Source organism: Scyliorhinus canicula, chromosome 10, assembly GCF_902713615.1.
Source record: "Scyliorhinus canicula chromosome 10, sScyCan1.1, whole genome shotgun sequence".
NCBI lineage: Eukaryota > Metazoa > Chordata > Chondrichthyes > Carcharhiniformes > Scyliorhinidae > Scyliorhinus > Scyliorhinus canicula.
This window is the reverse complement of record NC_052155.1, coordinates 135,692,527-135,716,446: the sequence shown is the minus strand read 5'-3', so window position 1 is coordinate 135,716,446 and position 23,920 is coordinate 135,692,527. Positions and strand designations below refer to the sequence as shown.

The 23,920-nt window shown below is 41.6% G+C and overlaps 1 protein-coding gene across 8 annotated transcripts in view; it reads left to right on the top strand.

Annotated features, from left to right (window-relative positions):
- trps1 (trichorhinophalangeal syndrome I) overlaps positions 1-6,687 on the top strand; it is a 258,868-nt gene extending 252,181 nt beyond the window's left edge. For all 8 annotated transcript variants that reach the window (XM_038809758.1, XM_038809757.1, XM_038809761.1 and 5 more), the window contains exon 6: positions 4,642-6,687. In XM_038809758.1, coding sequence (XP_038665686.1) covers positions 4,642-5,697 — 1,056 coding nt within the window. In that variant the 3' untranslated portion in view covers positions 5,698-6,687. The remainder of the gene's footprint in view (positions 1-4,641) is intronic.
- Positions 6,688-23,920: the final 17,233 nt, after the last annotated feature.

Below are 23,920 nucleotides of genomic sequence, written 5' to 3'. Positions count from 1 at the left end.
TGGATGTATTGTTCACACAAACTATGTATCCAAACAAAATATCTGATGGACTAATTGGGCCAGGTTGTGATGATCCCAGCAGATTTCCTCCCCTTCATGCTGATCCTGAAACACACACACGACATTTATTTGCACAATCTGAAATTGCATCGTTAAAGGTTTATTGGTATTTTTAAAAAAAGAGTTCACAAGCAGGATAGTAATCACTTAAATGATGGTTAAAAGTCTAGTATTTCATTGCAAACACAGCAGAAAACTAGTGATATGATAATGCTGAGACATTATTTGCTCTTGTACATGGAACACATGATGGATTAGTTATTGGATTTCTTTTCCTGCTGGTCACAGCACATATGGACACGAGGTAAAATTGATTACAGCTAGTTGTTTCTGCAGGTCAAAGAAAATACTTTGCAGATATACCCGACTCACAGCAAGGCAGGCACGATGTACAGTCCAGAAAAGCTTTTGCAATATGGTGATTGATTGCTACAATTGCACATGGACGGGGACCCATCTCACTAGTCGTTAAGGGTTTCAAACTGTTCAGTGCGTCAAGAAATTCACCCACCTTCCGAAGTAGAGTAGACCACACAGTGGCGTATGATATGCGTAGGAAGCTTTCTCTGTCAATCGCCTAAGTCTGGCGACTTATACTTGGATATTGGGTGGGTAGAAGCCCTCTTCAGGTACAGCAGCTGCACTTCCAATAATAGCTAGTGATACTGTCTAACATAAAGTTCCAAAAATGTTAACAGTCATATGGTCAATGAATATATGCACTCCATCTCCAGTATGCTTAAGAATATAGATCCCAAATTCCACACAAGTGATAACTACACCATATGCCTGCCCACCTATCCCTGTGGGGCACTGGAATCTGCCATCCTTAACCTGGTCTGGCCCATGTATAACTCAACAGACCCACAGTATGTGGTTGACTCGTAAATGTCCTCTGAAAGTGAGATACTTGGGCAATTAGGGACGGGCAACCAATGCTGGCCCAACCAGAGGTGGGGTTAAATTGAGGGAAGGAACAGACATTCCCTTTCCTTTAATGCACCTGCAATACACACCATCTAATAGGTAATAGACTTAAGAGTGACACTGATGCGGTGGCGGCATAGTGGTATTGTCACTGGACTAGCAATCCAGAGACGCAGGGTTATACTCTGAGGTTCAAATCCCACCTCGCCATATGGTGAAATCTGAATTCAATACAAATCTGGAATTAAAAGTCTACTGATGACCATGGAGCTATTATTGATTGTCATAAAAAAACTTTGGGTCACTAATTTAAAATACAGCTATAATTTAAAATACAGATGGAGGGTGAGAAGGTAAAATCAAATACAAGTGTATTGTGTTTAAACAAAGGAGATTACAATGGGATGAGAGAAGAACTAGCTAAGGTAGACTGGGAGCAAAGACTTTATGGTGGAACAGTTGAGGAACAGTGGAGAACCTTACAAGCGATTTTTATCAGTGCTCAGCAAAGGTTTATACCAACAAAAAGGAAGGACGGTAGAAAGAGGGAAAATCGACAATGGATATCTAAGGAAATAAGGGAGAGTATCAAATTGAAGGAAAAAGCATACAAAGTGGCAAAGATTGGTGGGAGACTAGAGGACTGGGAAATCTTTAGGGGGCAACAGAAAGCTACTAAAAAAGCTATCAAGAAGAGTAAGATAGAGTATGAGAGTAAACTTGCTCAGAATATAAAAACAGACAGTAAAAGTTTTTACAAATATATAAAACAAAAAAGAGTGGCTAAGGTAAGTATTGGTCCTTCAGAGGATGAGAAGGGAGTTTTAATAATGGGAGATGAGGAAATGGCTGAGGAACTGAACAGGATTTTTGGGTTGGTCTTCACAGTGGAAGACACAAATAACATGCCAGTGACTGATAGAAATGAGGCTATGACAGATGAGGACCTTGAGAGGATTGTTATCACTAAGGAGGTAGTGATGGGCAAGCTAATGGGGCTAAAGGTAGACGAGTCTCCTGGCCCTGATGGAATGCACCCCAGAGTGCTAAAAGAGATGGCTAGGGAAATTGCAGATGCACTAGTGATGATTTACCAAAATTCACTAGACTCTGGGGTGGTCCCGGTGGATTGGAAATTAGCAAATGTGACACCACTGTTTAAAAAAGGAGGTAGGCAGAGGGCGGGAAATTATAGGCCAGTGAGCTTAACTTTGGTAGTAGGGAAGATGCTACTTCCCTAGCATCTATCATCTATCATCAAGGAAGAAATAGCGAGGCATCTGGATAGAAATTGTCCCATTGGGCAGACGCAGCATGGGTTCATAAAGGGCAGGTCGTGCCTAACAAATTTAGTGGAATTGTTTGAGGACATTACCAGTGCAGTAGATAATGGGGAGCCAATGGATGTGGTATATTTGGATTTCCAGAAAGCCTTTGATAAGGTGCCACACAAAAGGTTGCTGCATAAGATAAAGATGCATGGCATTAAGGGTAAAGTAGTAGTATGGATAGAGGATTGGTTAATTAATAGAAAGCAAAGAGTGGGGATTAATGGGTGTTTCTCTGCTTGGCAATCAGTAGCTAGTGGTGTCCCTCAGGGATCCATGTTGGGCCCACAATTGTTCACAATTTACATAGATGATTTGGAGTTGGGGACCAAGGGCAATGTGTCCAAGTTTGCAGATGACACTAAGATGAGTGGTAAAGCGAAAAGTGCAGAGGATACTGGAAGTCTGCAGAGGGATTTGGATATCTTAAGTGAATGGGCTAGGGTCTGGCAGATGGAATAAAATTTTGACAAATATGAGGTTATCCATTTTGGTGGGAATAACAGCAAACGGGATTATTATTTAAAACATTAAAGCATGCTGCTGTGCAGAGAGACCTGGGTGTGCTAGTGCATGAGTCACAGAAAGTTGGTTTACAGGTGCAACAGGTGATTAAGAAGGCAAATGGAATTTTGTCCTTCATTGCTAGAGGAATGGAGTTTAATACTAGGGAGGTTATGCTGCAAATGTATAAGGTGTTAGTGAGGCCACACCTGGAGTATTGTGTTCAGTTTTGGTCTCCTTACTTGAGAAAGGACGTACTGGCACTGGAGGGTGTGCAGAGGAGATTCACTAGGTTAATCCCAGAACTGAAGTGGTTGGATTATGAGGAGAGGTTGAGTAGACTGGGATTGTACTCATTGGAATTTAGAAGAATGCGGGGGGATCTTATAGAAACATATAAAATTATGAAGGGAATAGATAGGATAGATGCGGGCAGGTTGTTTCCACTGGCGGGTGAAAGCAGAACTAGGGGGCATAGCCTCAAAATAAGGGGAAGTAGACTCAGGACTAAGTTTTGGAGGAACTTCTTCACCCAAAGGGTTGTGAATCTATGGAATTCCTTGCCCAGTGAAGCAGTTGAGGCTCCTTCATTAAATGTTTTTAAGGTAAAGATAGATAGTTTTTTGAAGAATAAAGGGATTAAGGGTTATGGTGTTCGGGCCGGAAAGTGGAGCTGAGTCCACAAAAGATCAGCCATGATCTCATTGAATGGTGGAGCAGGCCCAAGGGGCCAGATGGCCTACTCCTGCTCCTAGTTCTTATGTTCTTATGTTCTTTTGTTAATGTCCTGTAGGCAGGGAACCAGAGGCTCTCTGGCCCAAAGAGGGGGCCAGTGGCAGGATAAGTGCAATTCCAGCTTCAACAATGCACATTGCGGGGTTTCCCCTCCACCTTTAGCTCTTAATAATTTTAATTTCCAGTTTATTTTTTGGAGAGCACCTCCATTGTGAAGGCGCCTTGCCAATTCCGGCCTTCCTTTGCAGCTCCCACCTACCTTGATGGAGCTGCCAAGACTCCAGAGCTACCAATTCTCTAATTGGGTTAACACAGAGCAGTCCTTAAGAGGACAGAGAGAGCACTGGAAGCAAATCAGGAAGCAGCCTTCAAGAAGGATGTGCCATCAGGCGTATCACCAGTAAATGTGGGCGCACGGCCCCCATTTTGTTCCAACATTCCAAAGCCTGTGTGGAAAACCTTGTTCAACTTTGATTCACCCAATAATTTTGCATTTTTTGTGTCTATATTGCGCATTTCTCAGTAGACAGCTGTCCCTCTAGCTGTACCTAGTGCATCCGCAGCCATTGTACAGACTGCTGTTTGCAGTGAACTTTAACGAAAGTACTTCATTGTAGATGAGCAAGCCCACAGTCACACATCGCCATATGAGCCATGGGTGAAAATACAACTTATTCTCCAAGTTCAGTAATGTAGACAATTTATTTTTTTTCTTCAGCAAAGCAAATAATTAAACTGCATCAGAATTCTGGTTCAGACCTTGCACATCCTTTGGTCATTGTTACAAATCCATCTATTCATTTGACTGGTTACCTCATGCTGATGCAAGGTGTTCAACAAACAGAAGCAAGTATAAACCTATGTATCTGTTATAGAAAAAACATGTTTGGGATCAATTATATAGATGTAAAATTCCCTTGTTTTCTGGACTTGAATGAACTTGTCCTCTGTTTCCCCAAAGTGAGGACTTGGATATATTCCTCTTTCAGTCACCACAATTAATTGTATGTAATGATACAATTTAATGATGAATAACATGAGTTGTGCAAGTCTAAGTTAAGATCTTTCTTTTTTGGTTTGTTTCTAGACTCCAAGGCCTTTAAATATTATAAAGCAGAGCAATGGGGAGCAGATAATTCGGAGACGAACAAGGAAGCGTCTTAACCCGGAAGTACTCCAGCCCGATCAGGTCAATAAACAGCAGAGAGTGGGCAATGAGGAGCAACTGAATGACGGCTCACTAGAAAGGAAATCGGAGGAGCACTCTTCAGAGAATCAGCACCGGGATCAGCAGCAGTCTAATCTGAGCAAACTCGATCTGTATGGTTCAGTGAATAAGTCACATCAAGGCCAGTCTACATTAGTGGTTGGCCAGACTGTCGACCTTCACCGAAGGATGCAGCCACTGCACGTTCAAGTAAAGAGCCCTCAGGAAAGCAGTGTAGACCCAGGAAATTGTTTGCCAGTAGCAGAAGGGAAAGGAAGTTCCGAACGAGGAAGTCCTATTGAAAAATACCTTCGACCTACAAAGCATCCAAATTACTCGCCTCCAGGAAGCCCTATTGAAAAGTATCAGTATCCTTTGTTTGGATTTCAGTTTGTGCATAGTGATTTACAAAATGAAGCTGATTGGCTGAGGTTCTGGAGTAAATATAAATTGTCTGTCGCTGGGAATCCACACTATCATGTGTCTGGCCTACCAAATCCTTGCCAAAACTTTGTGCCTTATCCTGCCTTTAACCTGCCTCCGACTTTCTCATCCATTGGTTCTGATAATGACATTCCTTTGGATCTGGCAACAAAACATTCCCGGTCAGGACCAGCTGCAAATGGTGCCGCAAAGGACAAAGCTAATGCATCGGTCACCACAATGGAGGAGAGCGTAGAGAATGTGGTCAAATCTCCGGACAAAGTTGACCGAGGCACGCAAGATGAATCACTGACGAAGTGTGTTCATTGCAGCATTCTCTTTATGGATGAAGTCATGTACGCATTGCATATGAGTTGCCATGGTGAAAGCGGACCTTTCCAGTGTAGCATATGCCAGCATTTCTGTACAGACAAGTATGACTTTATGACGCACATTCAGAGGGGCCTGCATAGAAATGTGCAATCTGATAAAAATTGCAAACCTAAAGAATAGAACTTTTAGTACTGTAACACAATGCATACATGTTGCATTTTAGAATTTGGGAGAACAATCAGAATATTATTTTTCTAAAAAAGAGTAAATGTAAAACATTTGAAAATGATGGTGCCTGACACATTGTATAATTTTTTCTATAAAGTACAGTATGCAACAAAAATATTGCATTATGCTTTAGAGTCAGAATACTGATTCTTTTCTAGCTGTTTACATGTGCAAATGTAGCAAAATAAGTAATGAAGCACCTATTTCTCTTTCTTTAGATTTTTTTTCTTTCACCTAGTAGCCCTGAATACCAACATGAAATAAATATGGTTGTTGCTAATGCAAAGTATGGATGAAAAGTAGCTGAACTTATTTTCATGCTTAAATAGGGGGAAAAAGAGGGTAGCACTATGCATTCCACTTAATATTAATGTACCTTGTGTTATCTATCAAAGTTCTTAATTCATATTGTTAAGCTTGAAAAGACTATATGCACATTTGTTAATTGCTTTTCAATATTATGTTTCAAGTGAAACAGTTTGAAAGTTGATGGTTCTTATCAAGTGATGTTGGAATCGCTTTACTGTTAAATTTGTTTATTGCATTTTCCAGTGGCATCATACATCAGTCTTATAATAAAAAACAGTCTTGTTTCAGTGCAGAGGCAGTGTTTCCTGGAGAACTGAAAACAAAAAAAATAATTCTAGAAATCTGAAAATGAATCATAGCTTTTACAGTTTCTTTCTGGTTTCCAAATCTTGCAATATAACTCGACGTTTAAAAAAGATCCAAATCCTGAAGAAAGCAGAAGGGAACCACTGCCTCTGCTTTTCAAGCAACTGGGACATGTTCCTGACTTTCATCATGCATGTAATTTTGTGATGTTTATTTCTTTGTTTTATCACACCTACACATTCTTTCTGTATCTTCCATGAAAACTATTTCAGACAGAAATGAGGTCATTTACATCTAAACTTGAAAAATAAAGTTTTACCAAAAGTATTAAGTGAAGTTTCCTGATACAGTGAACAAGTTGCTCCTGCCCGCCTCCCCTTCCCCTCCTCCCCCTTTTTGCTCTGTTTACAATTTTGTTCACGTCAAAATTAATTCTGTCTGTAAACAGTAACAAAATTCTGACAGAAAACTTTAAACGTGGACACATTTACTTGGAAGTTACAAACCAGTTTTAGTGGATGGTTTTACCAATTAATTGTCTGGAATTGAAACATGCATAACCGATAAGCTTATGATGTTCAGACCTTCAACAGTAATAAACTCCCAGTTTCAAGATGCGAGCGCAGTCAATATCCTATTAATTTTACAAGCACTTCCATATTCTCTGAAGGACTGCAGTAGGTGTTGAAGCAGGTTTGAACTTCACTGTCGCCTGGAGGTTTGCATTTATTATTCTTCTCTGCTGTCAATATTCTGGTTTAAACTGGTTATTTTTGTAAAACTCTTGTAAGTAAGATTCAACATTTTATGATTTGTGACAACCAAAGGCTTTGTGGCAGGAACAGATCAGCAGCTTTTCAAAAGTCTCGTTAGTGCAGTCACGACTGAGTCTACACACAGCAGAATCCACAGCAGCCACCAATAGCACTGCTTGAAGAAGAATGCTGTTGACAGATGGTGACAATAAGCAGATTTTCCAAGACTAGGCAGGCTATCCGTCATGGGGTAACTGAGCACTCACAAAAGCTGCCGTACACAGGTTCTGATCCTTGGGACTGTCTTTGTACTTGTTTTGTCTATAAGATATTCTTTATTTTTGTTTAGCTTATTGACTCTTTAATAACACTCCAGGATTTTGTTCCAAATGAAAGTTAAGTCTATGGTTTTCCATGATGTGCTATATATAGCTGAACATTGCAGAGATCATGTGTCATTAGATGGGTTTTGACTCACCACTGATTTGTCACGTTCATCTAAACATGCACCAGCAATAATATCTGCATATATTTTAGGGTACCTAAAGATTCTTAGTGGTTGTTGTCGTTAGTTGAAATATTGAGTAACATAGTAAATTAGAGTTTAGAGCATATTTCCCCAAACACTTGCATAAATATTAATATGAATACTTTGTGAAGGTTGGAGGAGTTAATTCAAGAAAACAATTTTTTAATGAATAGATTTTTGAGTTTAAAACTTAGCATAAAAAAGTTTTTTTTAATGTTTATTTTTGAATTCTGTTCACTGGTGAGTTATGTGGACCTGTAGTAGGAAGGTGGCACGGTAACTTCAGAAGATGGGCTCACATTGACCCTTTTGTCTTCACGGACCCTTTAGTCTTTACAATGGTCAACATAAAGATCTTATAACAGACTTTTTCCTCAGTCTCAAAAAATGGAAACTCTGTCAAAGCTGGCATTCCGATTACAATGGGGGAAGGTGTTGGTTGGAATTAAGTTAGGGTTTACTATATATTATTTTTTACAAGCAGTGCTTTTGGCATTAACATTTTCAATTAATTAGAAGTGTGCGATAGTGCCTCGGCCTCGGGATTGAGTGTTAATCTTAAAAGTGCTGCAATATTGGTACGGCTAATAAGCATGTTAAATTTGGAACAGGGGGTGCATTTGTTTATCCTGTTTCTGAAGGCAAATATTCTAGGTGTCAAAACCACTCAAGCACCAAAGGACTTTATTGCTTTCATTTTTTTAAATTCTCCAATGGCAGGACTGTGAAAAAATTCTGGCTATTTCCAGATAAAAAGATTAAAGTATATCTAGAGAAGGAGCAAGAGCCATTTTAGAACTCTTAATTTGTAAATGATATATGAGTGGGCCAATCAATGGCAAATAAAATTTAATGCATACAAGCGCTAAATAGTACTCTGGAAGGAAAAGTGGATGGTACATGACTCTTAATTAGTAGATCTGGAATAACTAAGAGACCTAGAAGGTTGGTAGGCTCACCTTTTCCAAACATTTCAGAGCAGAACGAAGGTTAATCGAATGTGAAACTGCATGGCCAAAACGATAGTGTATAATACACAGGACGTGGTCATCAAGTTGTATACTACTTTCATCAAAAAATACCTTGAATACTATGTCCATTTCTGTTCACTGATAAATGAGGGAGATAGTCAAGTCCTGGAGACAGTGCACAAATATGATGAAGGTGAACGTTACTATCAAGGGCCGGAGGTATAAATTGAGACTGGAGATACACTTGGGCTTTTCAGCCTGTCTGAGAGTTGTTCTCATAGAGTAAATAGTATGGAAAAGATAAATCCAGAATTGCAACTTTAAAAATAGTAGCAATCGAGCAGGGAGACACTGGTTCAAACCAGCAAAAGGTAACATTTGAGCTGATATCAGGATATTCTTCTTCACAAAACAGATTAACATATACAATGAGATTAAAGGCAGTGTGGTAGCACTCAAAACCGAGGAATTATTTTAAAAGTCAATAATTGCAACAACTGACTGACTGTAGAACGGATCAGAGTGGAGAAATTAAGATGGGCCGAATGATTTTCGTCCTCCCAAAGAAGTTTATAAATTTGCTTCTGAAGTGACACAGTTTATCAATAGATGTAACAATGCAATTATCAGGTAGTTAAGTATTAATTTGTCTCGGTGTCCTATTTCAATTCAATTGTTTGGCTTTATACTGTTAGGAGCCCGGACGAGACAAAAGAATGCCTTAATATTTTCAATTTATAAAACTGTGCGAAAATATTACTGCATCCCAGGAGTGCAAACACGGACCAATACATAGCTTTTATGTTAAACAAACTTTACTTTAAACACATAATTAACTACATTAGCAACAAAGAAATAGCTTGACAGTTAACAGTACAACAATACTTAAGTAAAAGAGAAAAGCACAAGTTACTTCCTAAACCTGCCACTATATTCCAATGAAGCAAACCAAAATATTTCAAATACCACTCATGAATAAAATTAACGGGCAGCACGGTGGCCTAGTGGTTAGCACAACCGCCTCACGGCGCTGAGGTCCCAGGTTCGCTCCCGGCTCTGGGTCACTGTCTGTGTGGAGTTTGCACATTCTCCTTGTGTCTGCGTGGGTTTCGCCCCCACAACCCAAAGATGTGCAGGGTAGGTGGATTGGCCACGCTAAATTGCCCCTTAATTGGAAAAAATAATTGGGTAATCTAAATTTATAAAAAAAAGAATAAAATTAACGACGAGGGTTTTACTTGCTTTTCTCTGTGCAGAATCTTTCGATAGGGAACTTTTCAGAACCAAACTGAAACAACCTCTGTTCAGATGAGAGTTCTGGGACCAGCTGACTTTTCAGACAGACTTGCATCATATGCACCCAAAGCATAAGACATTCTTTTGTCTCTCCTTACAAGATGTTCCTTGACTTTTTTTTAGCTGGGACCAAAAGCAATACCACCCATAAATCATCTACACCCCAGAGGTCCTTCAAACGTAAACAATATTCCATTTGCTAACCATCTGTAAACGAGTAATTGGTTCTCAAGATCTATTAGAACACTTCACCTGAAAATCAATGATTATCTCACTTTTGCGACACTTTAATCACAGCTTTAGCAGCCATACTGCATCTTAATTCAGGTCTTAATAATATTATTGCAAAAAATATAACACATGACAATTTCTTAACCATCACACCTCTCCCTTACAATGAACCAATATTATGAAAAGATGGTTTTATTTTTCAAAGCCTTTTCAAATTTAAATGCTGCTCATTACTAAAGACTACTATTAAACCATAAGATACACATCCTGTCATATTCATGCATGCAAATTTAAACATCAGTATGGCCCATTTCATAGAACAGTACAGCACAGAACAGGCCCTTCAGCCCTCGATGTTGTGCCGAGCAATGATCACCCTACTCAAACCCACGTATCCACCCTATACCTGTAACCCAACAACCCCCCCTTAATCTTACTTTTTAGGACACTACGGGCAATTTAGCATGGCCAATCCACCTAACCCGCACATCTTTGGACTGTGGGATGAAACCGGAGCACCCGGAGGAAACCCACGCACACACGGGGAGGACGTGCAGACTCCGCACAGACAGTGACCCAGCCGGGAATCGAACCTGGGACCCTGGAGCTGTGAAGCATTTATGCTAACCACCATGCTACCGTGCCGCCCATTTCAGCCATTCTTTCCCAACTTTAAATGTTTCATTCTTCTCACATCTCCAAAATTGTAATAAAGCAACTGCAATTATGTTTTCTCTTCCTGCTACATGTATCATTTTCAAGTTAAATGGTTGGAGCAATAAACTTCATCTAAACAATCTTGCATTACGATCTTTAAACTTCTCCAGAAGCGTCAATAGATTATGGTCTATGTAAACAATTGTCTATGGTGAATTGTTAGCAACATAAATGTCAAAATGTTGCAACTCACCTCACTCAATTTCCTTTCAATTTGATAGGGCCCACTAAATCTTGCTTTTAATGTTTCACTTACCTTTGGTAATAGCACTAATATTTCTCCATACTAACAGCTATGAGTTTTTGATTTCTTAACCACCTGTTTTTTTCATCACATTGTGACAATTTTAAATGCTTTCTAGCCAACTCATCAGACCAATTTAATCTGCCTAAAGTGTGACGCGCTGTCCAAAGTTGTAGACTCAGAACGCTGACTCACTAATTTATCCTTAATCAATGTAAGTGGTCCTCTTACCTCATGACAAAAAATTAATTTGAATGGACTGAATTTAGTTGATTCATAAGGTGCATCACAAGTAGTGCAAATGGAATCACTTTATCCCAATCCTCAGGATATTTCAGACTGTAGGCGCTCAACATGGTCTTTAACGTTTGATACCACCTTTTCTAACTCTCCCTGTTGTTTTGGATGATACACAGTCGATTTAAATTGCTTTATCCCTAAGCTATCCATAACTTTCCTGAATAACTGAACATAAAATTTGATTCCTGATCTGATTGGATTTATTTTTTAAATCAGTATCTGGCAAAACTTTGGTTTACTCCTCTGCAACCACATTAGCTGCAATATTTGTAATGACGAAATCTAGTAGACATAATCATATATTCAGCAGATATGGATTTATTTTCACCTTGGGAAAGGGTCCCATGCAACCAATTAGGACCCTCGTGAAAAGTTCCTCAAATGCTGGAATGGGTATTGAGGGTGCTGATTTGATTACAGATTGAGGTTTTCAGGTCACATGACCTGTGACAAAATTCAACCACATCCTAGCACTGTTCAGACCAATAAAAATGTTTCTATATATTCACTTCAGTTTTCATTACTCCTAAATGCCCCTGTACAAGAACATTGTCTACCTGCAAAACCTTCTTTCTATAACCCACCGGTAATATAACTTGATGACCTTTTGCCAATTTCTCATCTGCCTGAATATTTAATATATAAAGGTCTCCACTATTTCATTAATGCATTATTTCATATGTTATAACACTCCAGTAGACACATCTGATATGACTGCTTTATCTCTGAATCTTTTTGTTGTAATTCTATCAACTTTCCTGAAAAAAATGTATCAGTTTCATCTTCCACCTGATTTTGTTCTTTATCAAAATTCTGGTAAAAGATTGTTTTTAATAACTGGGGTTAACTGGGACCCAGCAGGGGTTGGAGAATCCCGTTGGTAATTTCTCAATTACTCCCACCACTTTTTACTGGACTCTCTAACCATAGAATTCCTACAGGGCACAAGGAAGCCAATTGGCCAATTCACCTTACCTGCACATCTTTGGACACTCTGAGGAAACCCAAGTAGATACGAGGAGAAAGTACAAACTCCACATAGGCTGTCACCCAATGCCGGAATTAAACCTGGGTTCCTGGCGCTGGGAGACAGCAGTGCTAACCCTGTGCCACCACGTCGCACATACCTTGTCTTACGTAATGGAATGCTACTCGCTTCACCAGTAATCCCACGTGTTATCACCTTTTCTGGAAATACTGATTCTGAATTACATATCTTCTCATCTTTCACCATTAAAGATTGACCAGCTCCTGTAAGATTTTAACATCCTTACCTATTCAAACTTGTACACTTGAGTAATCCATACCCTCATAAATGCATTTTTTTAAATGATCTGATACCTGCTTATCAGCCAACCTCTGAATAAGCTGTACACACTTTTTCACCACTTCAACTGGGACCATTGTTTCTTTTGCCAGTTTTATAAACACAGTTGGCTTATACTATTTTAAAGAGTGTGCTTTCCTGGTACTTTTTCTTACGCCACCAACACTGATTTGTGTGTGTCCGACTTTAATAAAATTAAAACATTTAAGGCTTCTTATCTCTCTTCCAATCTCATAAGTTTCCTTCTTAACCTGAGGCAAATTATCTTTAATATTTCGAGCTATACCTCCTTTGCCTTGACTATTTTCCCAATTTCTATCCTTCAAATGGTGAAAATAATGTCAAAAACAAATCTTGATTCATGAACTAATTCAAAATCATCTGCCATTTCCAGTAACCCCAGCTAACCTTTTGTTTTTGGACACTAAGGGCAATTTATCATGGCCAATCCACCTAACCTGCACATTTTTGGACTGTGGGAGGAAACCGGAGCACCCGGAGGAAACCCACGCAGACACGGGACGGGCATGCAGACTCCGCACAGACAGTGACCCAAGCCAGGAATCAAACATGGGACCCTGGATCTGTGAAGCAACTGTGCTACCACATGAGTTCTCACTACTGCAGAAAGTGAATCTTTAAATTTCTCCAGAATAATAATTTCCCTCAGAGCTTCATAATTCAAGTCATCATTTCTAATGCTCTTTATTCACCTATCAAAATTGTTTTGGTTGCTTATTTCAAATTCTAAATACGTCTGACCTATTAGCAGAACACTTATTGCATATCAATGATTATGTGACTTTTACAGCACCTTAATCACTGATCTAGCAGTCATACTGTCTGTGTGCATTTTTACTTGGGTTTTAATAACATTACTGCAAAAATATGAAATGTGACAATTTCTTACATTCATCACAATGCGAATAGTCAATTTGTGAGTTCACACATTAGGTTCTGGTTTACTGATTACCAATGATTCAAACTGAGTCAGCAACACTCCAACATGTATCAGTAACCGTGAAATTATTTTCTGAAGCCTTTAATCAAAACTTGATATGCGAGTCTGTGATGAGCTGACATTGTCATTTGCAGAATTTATTGTGTCGTAGAGTCCTTGGGTGAGTAGTATTTCCAAACTGTGATTAATAATTTCAAGGACTTGCATGTAATCACATATTTTTAAGGTTGAGCTCGGAAGGGGTTCCAAAACTTTTTTTTTTAGAAAAAGGTGTTGACGTATGTTAAAAAGGTCTCTTTCAGAATGAATTAATACTCTGATCTTGTGCGTAGTTATACGAGAAATGGTTTCCTATGGCCTCAATTGATCCTCATTCTGCACTGCTTGAAAATTCAGGCTATGTTTCCATAATACGTATTATTTTAGAAACTGTGGCAATAAGCAAGATCCACCCTTAACACCGACAATGATCACTTTGTCTCACCCTTACATTTGGTCTTTAATTTCCTGTTGACCTTCGTTTATACCTAATGTCTTTCTGAGTTTGGCATAATTATTTGACTGCTGACTGGTGCTTTACATTTTGCATTAGTCCATTAGCTTCAAATCATGCGTCCCCGAAACATCATCTGAGATGGTCTTTCAGAACCAAAGAAATAATTTCTTACTTATCCTCATGCATCTTCAGAGCTCTCGGTGCTGATGAACCTATTCGTTCTTCATTCAAAATCATTTATGGTGAAATTAATATGCGATGGGCCCCTGCTACTGAGCTAACCTCTTCACCTATCCATTTTGCATGTACAAAGTGGAAGATATTTTCAGTTTGGGTACTGGTACAATTTTCATCACTTCCTCAAAACATGGTTTGATTCTTATTACATCTGTTTAAGTTTTTTATTAGTATTAAAAAGAATAAAAAACGAATTGTCCAAATTTTAAATAATGCCGTGTGGTGAGTGTGGGTTTGACTGACTACTTTGGATTGATAATGGTAATTCCTATAGCAGCAGCTGATGATAAAAGGATTAATATCTATCACTCCACATAATGACAGTGTTCAGGTGAGCAGAAAGTGTTTATGTTAATTTTACTGTGCTAAATTAGGGAATGGGGTAGGGGGGCTGTGTTTGGAATTTAATCTAACTTCATCATTTTAATTTACATTCAAAATGGAGATTTATTTTTTAGGATCTGAGACTTTAGTTTTTAGTTACTGTCACTCCTGCAGAGGTCTCGATGAGAAACCACGGAGAGATCCCAGGGTAATGGTTTGAGGTTGTATTGTTATATTCAGTGGGAGTATCTGAAATTCAACTGGGGAATGTTTTCAAATAACAAAATGCATCCAATACAGACGCTGCGGGTGCAATTTTCTGTTCCTACCAGTGGTGGGCATCATAGTTGGTGGGGGCACTGGACTTCACCTGATCAGTTTCCCTCCGGTGGGAAACTAGTTTGAAAATCTGTTCTCCCGAATTTGGAAGGTTAATGGGGGAATCTGATAGAAACTTATGAAATTATGAAGTGAATAAATAAGATAGAAGCGGGTAGGTTGTTTCCCCTGGCGGGTGAAAATGGAATTAGGGGGTGTTACCTGTTAAATAATGTTGGCGAACCACAAGCCTTTCCCTTGTATCGATCAAATGACCACACAACCAGTTAGTTTGTTCAAAAGATGGTTTATTTACATTCCCAAGAGTTATGTCGACATGTAAACACAATATTTACTACGAGTTAAACTACACCTATCAGCTACAGGGCTACCAGCACTGTGCAAATGGATAAGGCCTTTATCTGGATTTCACTTGGCAGGTTCGAAGACAGTGGCTCTGTCTCTGCTGGGTTCATCCATCAGGTAGCGCTCGTTAGTCTTGAACTTTGCTGGCGGTTCCTGCTTCAATTGGGCTGGAGGCTGGATCCAAAAGAGACAGAACACATGGCTGTGCTCTCTTTTATCCCTCTGGGATTTTGCACTCTTTGGGGTGGTCCTTAACTTTGGACCCAATAGTTCGACTGGGCTCTGATCACTGTCTTCGGTTTCAGCCAATAAAGGGGTGGGTGCCTTGGTAGCTGGGTGGGTTCTTAGCAGTCATTGACCTTGGCAGTTGGGCTTTCTGAGTAAAGGGAGTGGTGCCAATCAGTCTGTGGCTGTATCGGTTCCTTGATTGGAGTTCTACTGTCCTGGGAAAATGGGCCATTAAAATGCAAACGAGCGGGGGTTTCGATCAGGCCTGGTTACCTGGGCTCGATGCCTGGATGGATTTGACCACAGCGTGCATCGTGGCCTTGGGCATTCGGGTCGGGAAAATTTAGAACGTCCGTTGGCCAATTGTCGGTGGAAAATGGAGGGAATCCTTGTGGGAGGCATGTCCATGTGTACTGCTGCCCTTGAAACGTAAATGCAAATTTATATTGGCAGGCCTCGTCTAATGGGATGGACCAAAAGCCATTGCTGATGTCCAGCACTGTGAAATATTTTGCCTGTACTCCCTATTTGAGCATGGTCTCGGCACTTGTGGCAACAGTGGGGGCCACTAAAGGGGTTACCTTATTAAGTTCTCAGTAGTCGATTGTTAGTTGCCATGAGTCATCTGGCTTTTTTACGGACCAAAAGGGGCATTATTTGTGGATGCTACTGGTCGAATAACTCCTTGGTATAACAAACTGTTAATAACCATTGAAATCTCACCGTCTGTTTACTGTGGGAAACCATATTGCTTTTGCGGCTTTGGAACAGGACCTGTACATGGGATCTTCCCACAACCGTGTTTGTGTTGTGCGCACAAAGCTTTGTGTTTTGTGAAGACCTCACTAATAGTCTGGTCTGCACTAATTGCGGATTAAACCAATAGTCCCCTACTGAGCAAATCCTGTTTTCATAATCCCCTACTGTGAGCGTAGCGGGAGCCCTAGCTGTTTTGGCCATTTGCCAGACACATATGTTGACTGCGTTTACGTTTCAAGGGCAGCAGTACACATGGACATGCCTCCCACAAGGATTCCCCCCATTTTCCACCGACAATTGGCCAACGGACTTTCTAAATTTTCCCAACCCGAATGCCTCATACAATATGTCGACGATCTGCTCTTGCAAACGGACACAAAAGAGGAACACATAGAACTCTTATCTGAATTACTATGCCTACTGCACATTTGTTGACAGGTTATGGAAGCTCATAAAATCTATGCCTAAAATATGCTCTGCGGTTTGTGGTAAGGCGACTAAAACGACGGGGTGTCTGGTGCTAATGTTCTCTATCTGAATGGGTATGGGAGCTGTGATACATCCTTGCTGTATGTGGCCGGCGAATCTACTCAGGGTGATGGTGTCTGTGGTGGGCCATTTGTCCTGTTGAAACATGGTGGAGGAGTTTAAAGTGGTGTGGGATCCTCCTGTTGTGGTGATATGCATCACTGTATATACACAAGGGGTTAATGTAAATACACTACAACTAAGTAATCACTAGAGGGAGCACCAGAGATGTCATGACATGCAGACATACAGCCAATGGGTCATTACAACAGGACACAACCAATGGGTAATCAGGACACCCAGAGATGGCATTACCATAAGGGGGCACTTCACAACCCATATAAAAGGACAGGGCACACATGCTCTGCCTCTTTCCACAGACAGACATCTGGAGAGTACATCAGGGTTAATCAACAGCATCACACCCAGCACGTGGCTTAGAGCAGGCTGGTAAAGATAGACTGAGTTACTACAGCTAGATTAGCAGAGACTCAAACTCATTTAAGAACTGTGTTAATAGTTCAATAAACAAGTTGAACTCCTTTCATAGTCTGGAGCTTCCTTTGTCAAAGCATACATCAAGGAAGCAGCTTATGCTACACGAAGCAGCATAACACACCTGTGTCAAAGAAAATTGACTACTGTATATACTCGCGTAACATGCGACTTTTGAGCACCTAATTTGAAGCCTAAATTTCGGGGGTCGCATGATACGCGAGGTACAAAAATCGCGGGTGTGAAATGCTGGCCAAGATAAGTCACATAGCATCCAGCTGGCTTTACTAGCGTCGTTCAGCCACTTGCCGTTTCCATTCATAAAAACATGAATGGAAACGTCAAGTGGCTGAACATCTTCCCATCAGAATGCTGTGGTCAAAATCTGAAGAGTAGTACAGTATTCTGATGGGAAGATGGGAAGAGTGGATTCTGCTGTGAAAGCTGTTCGCGATTCGAACAGCTTTCCAGCTGGCTTTCCTCGCGTTGTTCAGCCACTTGCCGTTTCCATTCATAAAAACATGAATGGAAACGTCAAGTGGCTGAACATCTTCCCATCAGAATACTACTCTTCAGATTTTGACCACAGCATTCTGATGGGAAGATGTTCAGCCACTTGACGTTTCCATTCATGTTTTTATGAATGGAAACGGCAAGTGGCTGAACAACGCGAGTAAAGCCAGCGTTACGCAGCGTAAAGCCAGGTCGCATGATACGCGAGATCGAAGGATACGCGAGTATATACGGTATGTCCCCGGACTGTGTCTGTAACTACTGGTCTGCCTGATTTGTCCCAGCGTGTGTCACAGACCCAAGTTGGTGAGTCCGAACACCGTCAATCTGTGGAGTTAAACGCTAAGTCGTCTGAACGGACGCTACAGTTATGCATGGGCCTAATATTGTTCCTAGGTGGGGGGTTTGGTTGTTGGTATCGTTGCTAGTTCGGGGGGTTTTGTCAGCAATTGCGGGTGTAATGTCCCATGTGGCCACAATTGTAACAACCTTGTGGCGCCTGTGCTCTGGGGTGCTGTCCCTCGTGTCTACCCTCATTTATCCATGCTGGGTATGGCTAGTCCTAAGTGGGTGCATGTTTGCTTCTATCTCGTCCTGATCTGTCTATCTGTGTAGGGTTTGTTCCCATGCTCTGGAAAGTCGTTTCAATACCCAAACTTCATTGTGTGTGTGGTCTGCGGGGTCATAGTTTACACAAGCTGCGTCTGTGGCATGCAAGACTAAGGTGCGGGACCATTTAGTGGTGTCCTCATTTAGGTTTGCCCGGTTCAATTGTCCGTAGACTGACATGAAATTAATCCATAGACGACCAGCAAAGGCGGTCGGATGTTCTCCCTTCTTTTGCCTGCAGTGATTTAAACCCTCGATTGGATCTCCTTTGTTATACCCAATAGCATCTAATATGGCTGTTTTCATTTCCTGTATGGTTCCTCCTGCTATATTGGGGTTTGGGTAAAGCTGATCTTACAGACTGGCTAAGGCTCATAACTATTAGCTTTATTTCCTCTCTCTCGTCTAGGCCGTACATAATTTTTTGTTGGCACACCTCCTCAAAGAAGCTGTGTGGTCTGCGGTGGGCTGGAATGGACTAATTTTCTTGCAAGCTTCTCTTAATTGGGTTATGGATAGTGGGGTGGTGTAAACGATATCAGGCTCATCCTGAACCGATGATTTGCGTTGTGTGGTAACCGGATTCATGGGGTCGAATTGTGAGTGAGGGTATATGCTGCCTGTGCAGATGGTGGTGCGGGTGCTTTTCTTTTTGGGGCGTGGAGGGCTCGATTTTGATTTCCCGTGTCCTCTATGTATTATTGGGCACTTTAGTTTAACTCTTGCCAATCGGGAGCATTTTCCTCCTCTAAATCCTGCCCGAAAGTGTACCTGAAGCCATGCTGTATTGAGAGTAGCGACTAACTTTTTTATCGTCTGTCGGCATTTAGCATGGTCAACAGTACTCTGTCTCTGTTCCTTAAGGGAGTTGTGGAGTGCTCTTAAATCTGCGCATTTGCTAGTTAGCTGGGCGACCTGTTCTGTTTCCTCTCTTACCAGGACTGCGCGCTGTGTATCTTGGTAGGCTTTATCGTACTGGGTCTGGAAGCTACTAAGGTGAACTAGACAAGATTGATGTGCACGTTTTACACCGGCCATTTCCTTGTCCTTAGCTGCTAACGGTTCCCGGAGTTACTCAATTATCTTCTCGCTTTCGTTACTGTTTCCCGTGTTCTTTTCTTCCTTCTCAATTAACTGCCTACGGAGTGTCTTCACGACTTCCTCTGTGCTTCGCAACTGTTCCAAACAGGACACTATAGCTATCGGCTTTCTGACTTTCCTTACATTTTTCTTCTGAACCTCGCTTAGGTTCTCCCACCAAGTTTGTCCTATCTTTCCTGGACCTGACTCATCATTAGTGAAAAAATTTGACCATCCTTTCCCCTTTAAGTATTTCCTTAACTCTTCCTCCCATATGGGGCATTGCTCTGCTCTGTTGGTCGCTGCGACCTTGGGTTCCTGTGGATTCATCAATCTTTCCATTGCTTTACTAGCCATTGCTTCTCTTATCTCTTTCTCTACTTTTAATTTGGGACAGGGGAATAAGGCAGCAATTTGAACAGCGGGTATGGCCTAAGCTATTTTCCCACTCTCAATCCTTCTAGTTGTACACAATTCTAACGAGTTTACCTTACTCTTCCTATTAGGTATACATGCGGGTTAGTATACACTTCCGAAATTCGGTTATTTGGTCGATATGGGACTTGCACTTGTGGTTCTTTCTCTTTCTGGCAATTGGATTCAAAGTTTGCGAGCTCTCTCGGAGTGACAAAGTCACTTCTAATCGAGTCCTGGTGGAGTCGCCAATAAATGTCGCCTGTTTAATAATGTTGGTGAACCGCAAGCTTTCCCTTATATCGATCAAATGACCACACAACCAGTTAGTTAGTTCAAAAGCTGGTTTATTTACATACACAAGCGTTATGTCGACATGTAAACACAATATCTACTATGAGTTAAACTACACCTATCAGCTATAATAACCTATACTTAACTTTAGGGCGACCGACACTGTGCAAATGGATAAGGCCTTTATCTGGATTTCACTTGGCTGGTTCGAAGAAACTGGCTCTGTCTCTGCTGGGCTCATCCGTCAGGTAGCGATCGTTGGTCTTGAACTTAGCTGGCGGTTCCTGCTGCAATTAGGCTCACACAGGCTGGACGCAAAAGAGACAGAACACATGGCTGTGCTCTCTTTTATCCCTCTGGGATTTTGCGCTCTTTGGGGCGCTCCTTAACCTTGGACCCAATAGTTCGACAGGGTTCTGATCACTCTCTTCGATTTCAGCCAATAAAGGGCCCGGTGCCTTGGTAGCTGGGCGGGTTCTTAGCGGTCTTTGACCTTGGCAGTTGGGCTTTGAGTAAGGGGAGTGGTGCCAATCAGTCTGTGGCTGTACCGGTTGCTTGATTGGAGTTCTATTGTCCTGGGCAAATAGGTCATTAAAATGCAAACAATCGGGGGTTTCGATCAGGCCTGGTTACCTGTGTTTCAGATACACATAGGCTCTGCACCTATCTGAGTCCTGGGTTGCCCATAATTCCCATGGTCTTTTGCAGGTCGCCATCTTAGATGGCTACATGGGCATAGCCTCAAAATAAGGGGGGACATATTTAAGACTGAATTGAGGAGAAACCTCTTCACCCAAAGGGTTGTGAATCTGGAATTTCTTGCCGGGTGAAGCAGTTGAAGCTACCTTATTGAACGTTTTTAAGGCAGTTAGATAGATTTCTGAACAGTAAAGGAATTAATGGTTATGGAAAGTGTGCAGGTAAGTGGAGCTGAGTCCTATTCAATGGTGGAGCAGGCTCGAGGGGCCAGATGGCATAATTCTGCTCCTAGTTCTTGTAATACAGTCCTTTCAACCATGGTGTCAACAAGTCAGTACGGATTTCAACTCTCAAGTGAATGAAACACCATTGCACATGTGGATGCGTTACCAGTATGACAGCAGCTTAGCATGGTGGCACTAACAGCAAAATATTTGTCAATGGTTATCGCTTGACCACTGTAAGAGGGAGCAACATCTGGACAGCACCATCTCTCCATCTCCAAACACCAGCTCTCATGCATGAATATTGCAGAGGCCACAGCATGTTACTGAGCTCCAAGATGGCCTCGGACATCAGGACGCAGTGAGTTGTTACTCCACAGCATGTACCCAAAGCTGCGAGTTATGTTCACGTTATCATCACAGGGAATGGCTCAGCGGGACCATTGTTTGATTATTTATATACATTCATGATCTTGCATCATCGGGAGCCTGTCAAGTCTATGTCCTGCATTGCTTTGGCATTTGGAAGAGATGTGGCCCAGTCAGTATCACATAGTAGTCAATGATGGCATCTTACTTTCATAGATCATTGTGCACTCGAGAGTTGCACTGAAGTATCACTGAAGTATGAACGTGGTTCATCTCACAAACCAATCCTTTCTATCTCCCTGAGTCAATGAGTTCAAGGTCAAGTTGCGTAATGTGGCTTGAAAGAAGGATTTTGTGAAACATCACTAGGCAGCCGTTCAGGAGCAAAGTCAGGTCCTCACAGGTAAATAGACGGTTTCTTCAGGATGAACACGCACGTCTGATATCACACACTCGTACCCCTCACTTCAAATGTCACCGAGCGGAACCAACTTCCATCGTTCAGTTTCATGTGTGGGGAGAGTGGAAACTAAGAAAGGATTAATGTTCAACCTTAAACAGAGGGATGCAAACACGATGCAGGGAGACATAAAATACTGTGGTGCTCAACAATGAATATTACTTTTCCTCAAAACTCACATCATAAAATAAATGTCATTGCAAAGTTCATCTTGGAGTAAAGATTAACGTTGGTCACGACAAATACTTGTTACATCCACAAATTACAGACTTCTGTGCAACAGGATTAGGATAATCACGAACCTTGATGACTGATTCTCATTAGGCCAAATAATGTCTGTCTGAGATCCAAGGGTTACATGTTTATTGTCTAGCCATCCTTTTCACATATGAAGTGCCTTTGTTCATGTCGCAATGTGAAAATAATGACAATTCACTGTGATGAGCTTGAGCGAGGCTTGATGGAACTGAGGAACAAGAGAGAATTGGGGAGGGTTTGTTTTGGACCCTTGAATGAACGTGGGACCTTGCATTAGATTGATTAAACATTCATTACTTGAAACGTATGGAGGGATAAATGGGAACTATATTTACAGTAGTAAAGAATATTTACAGTGAATGGATACATGAAACAGTATGCATTCAAAACTTCCACTTTTTCTAATTCTACTGCTGCATCTAGTTGCAGAACCAACGTGTGTAGCAGGGGTGGAGGCAGCCTGTTGACTGCTATGCCCTGTTGTCTGAGTTGACTTTGACAGGCATCCTCTGGTGGCCCATGGCCTGGATGGCCCCAGCTTGCTAAAGGTCTCCTGCTCTAGGTCAGGTGTACCTTGTCAGTCTGATCTGCTGGAATTGACAGAGGGGATTTGGAGTAGCAGGGTACGTTAGGAGTTGGCTAGATGCCCCCTGGCTACCTGGTGGGTGTTACTCCTCCCTTTGGGCTCCCAAGGGCCCCTCCCTGACTTCTTGAGAAAAAGGGGCACCTGGAGGGAGGTCAGCATATTCCCCATTTCCCCCCCACTCACCTAGCCACCACTGGAATGTACCCATGACTAGACATTTGTGTAGGCCCAGCACAAATCTAGCAGAAACCACTGAACCTGTGCCTCTAGGGCAGTTGTTATCCTTCCCAGATGTGCTTACATGACAGAGCCTCAATATTAGACAGGACATGGACGGACTCCTTCATTCCAGATAGGCGATAGCCTCCAAAAAACCTGCTTGTTGTTCCTCTGCCTGTCTCTGCCAATCCAGCATTTCTCTCAGAACTGATTTCAGGGGCTCATAATCAGACCTGGATTCAGCATGGTTCTGGGCTCCAGCAGTCCTCAGAGTGTCAGAGACCTCAACTGTCCCTGCCTTTGCCTACTGTGGATACGTGTTGGTGAGATGATCACCTGATTATGAACCTGAGCCCACTCTAGGTGCAGGTAGAGTACAGGTGAACACTCAGATGGTTCATTTATCTCCTTATCTGAGATGTTGTGTGGGGGGCCGAGACTGTCTGGAGCTCTTCCTCTGCTTTTCTTTGCTGGTCGCTGGAATCGATAGAAGAGATAATTTAGTGATTGACTTGGCAGGCTCTAATATTATAGGTCTCTCACAGTCATTGTCCACACGTTGTTGATATTTACTGGGTAGACCCTCACTGGCTTGTTGGGGGAGGCCAATCTCGCCTTCCACAATATATTTATCTCTGTTCTTGTCAACCAGGTGTACCACCTGCTTCTCGTAGAAGTGTGTCCTCAACTCAGAGGTCCCACCTCTGGCCTTCGATCTCTCCCTTCTGCCAAGGGGGACCTTGTCCTGCATAA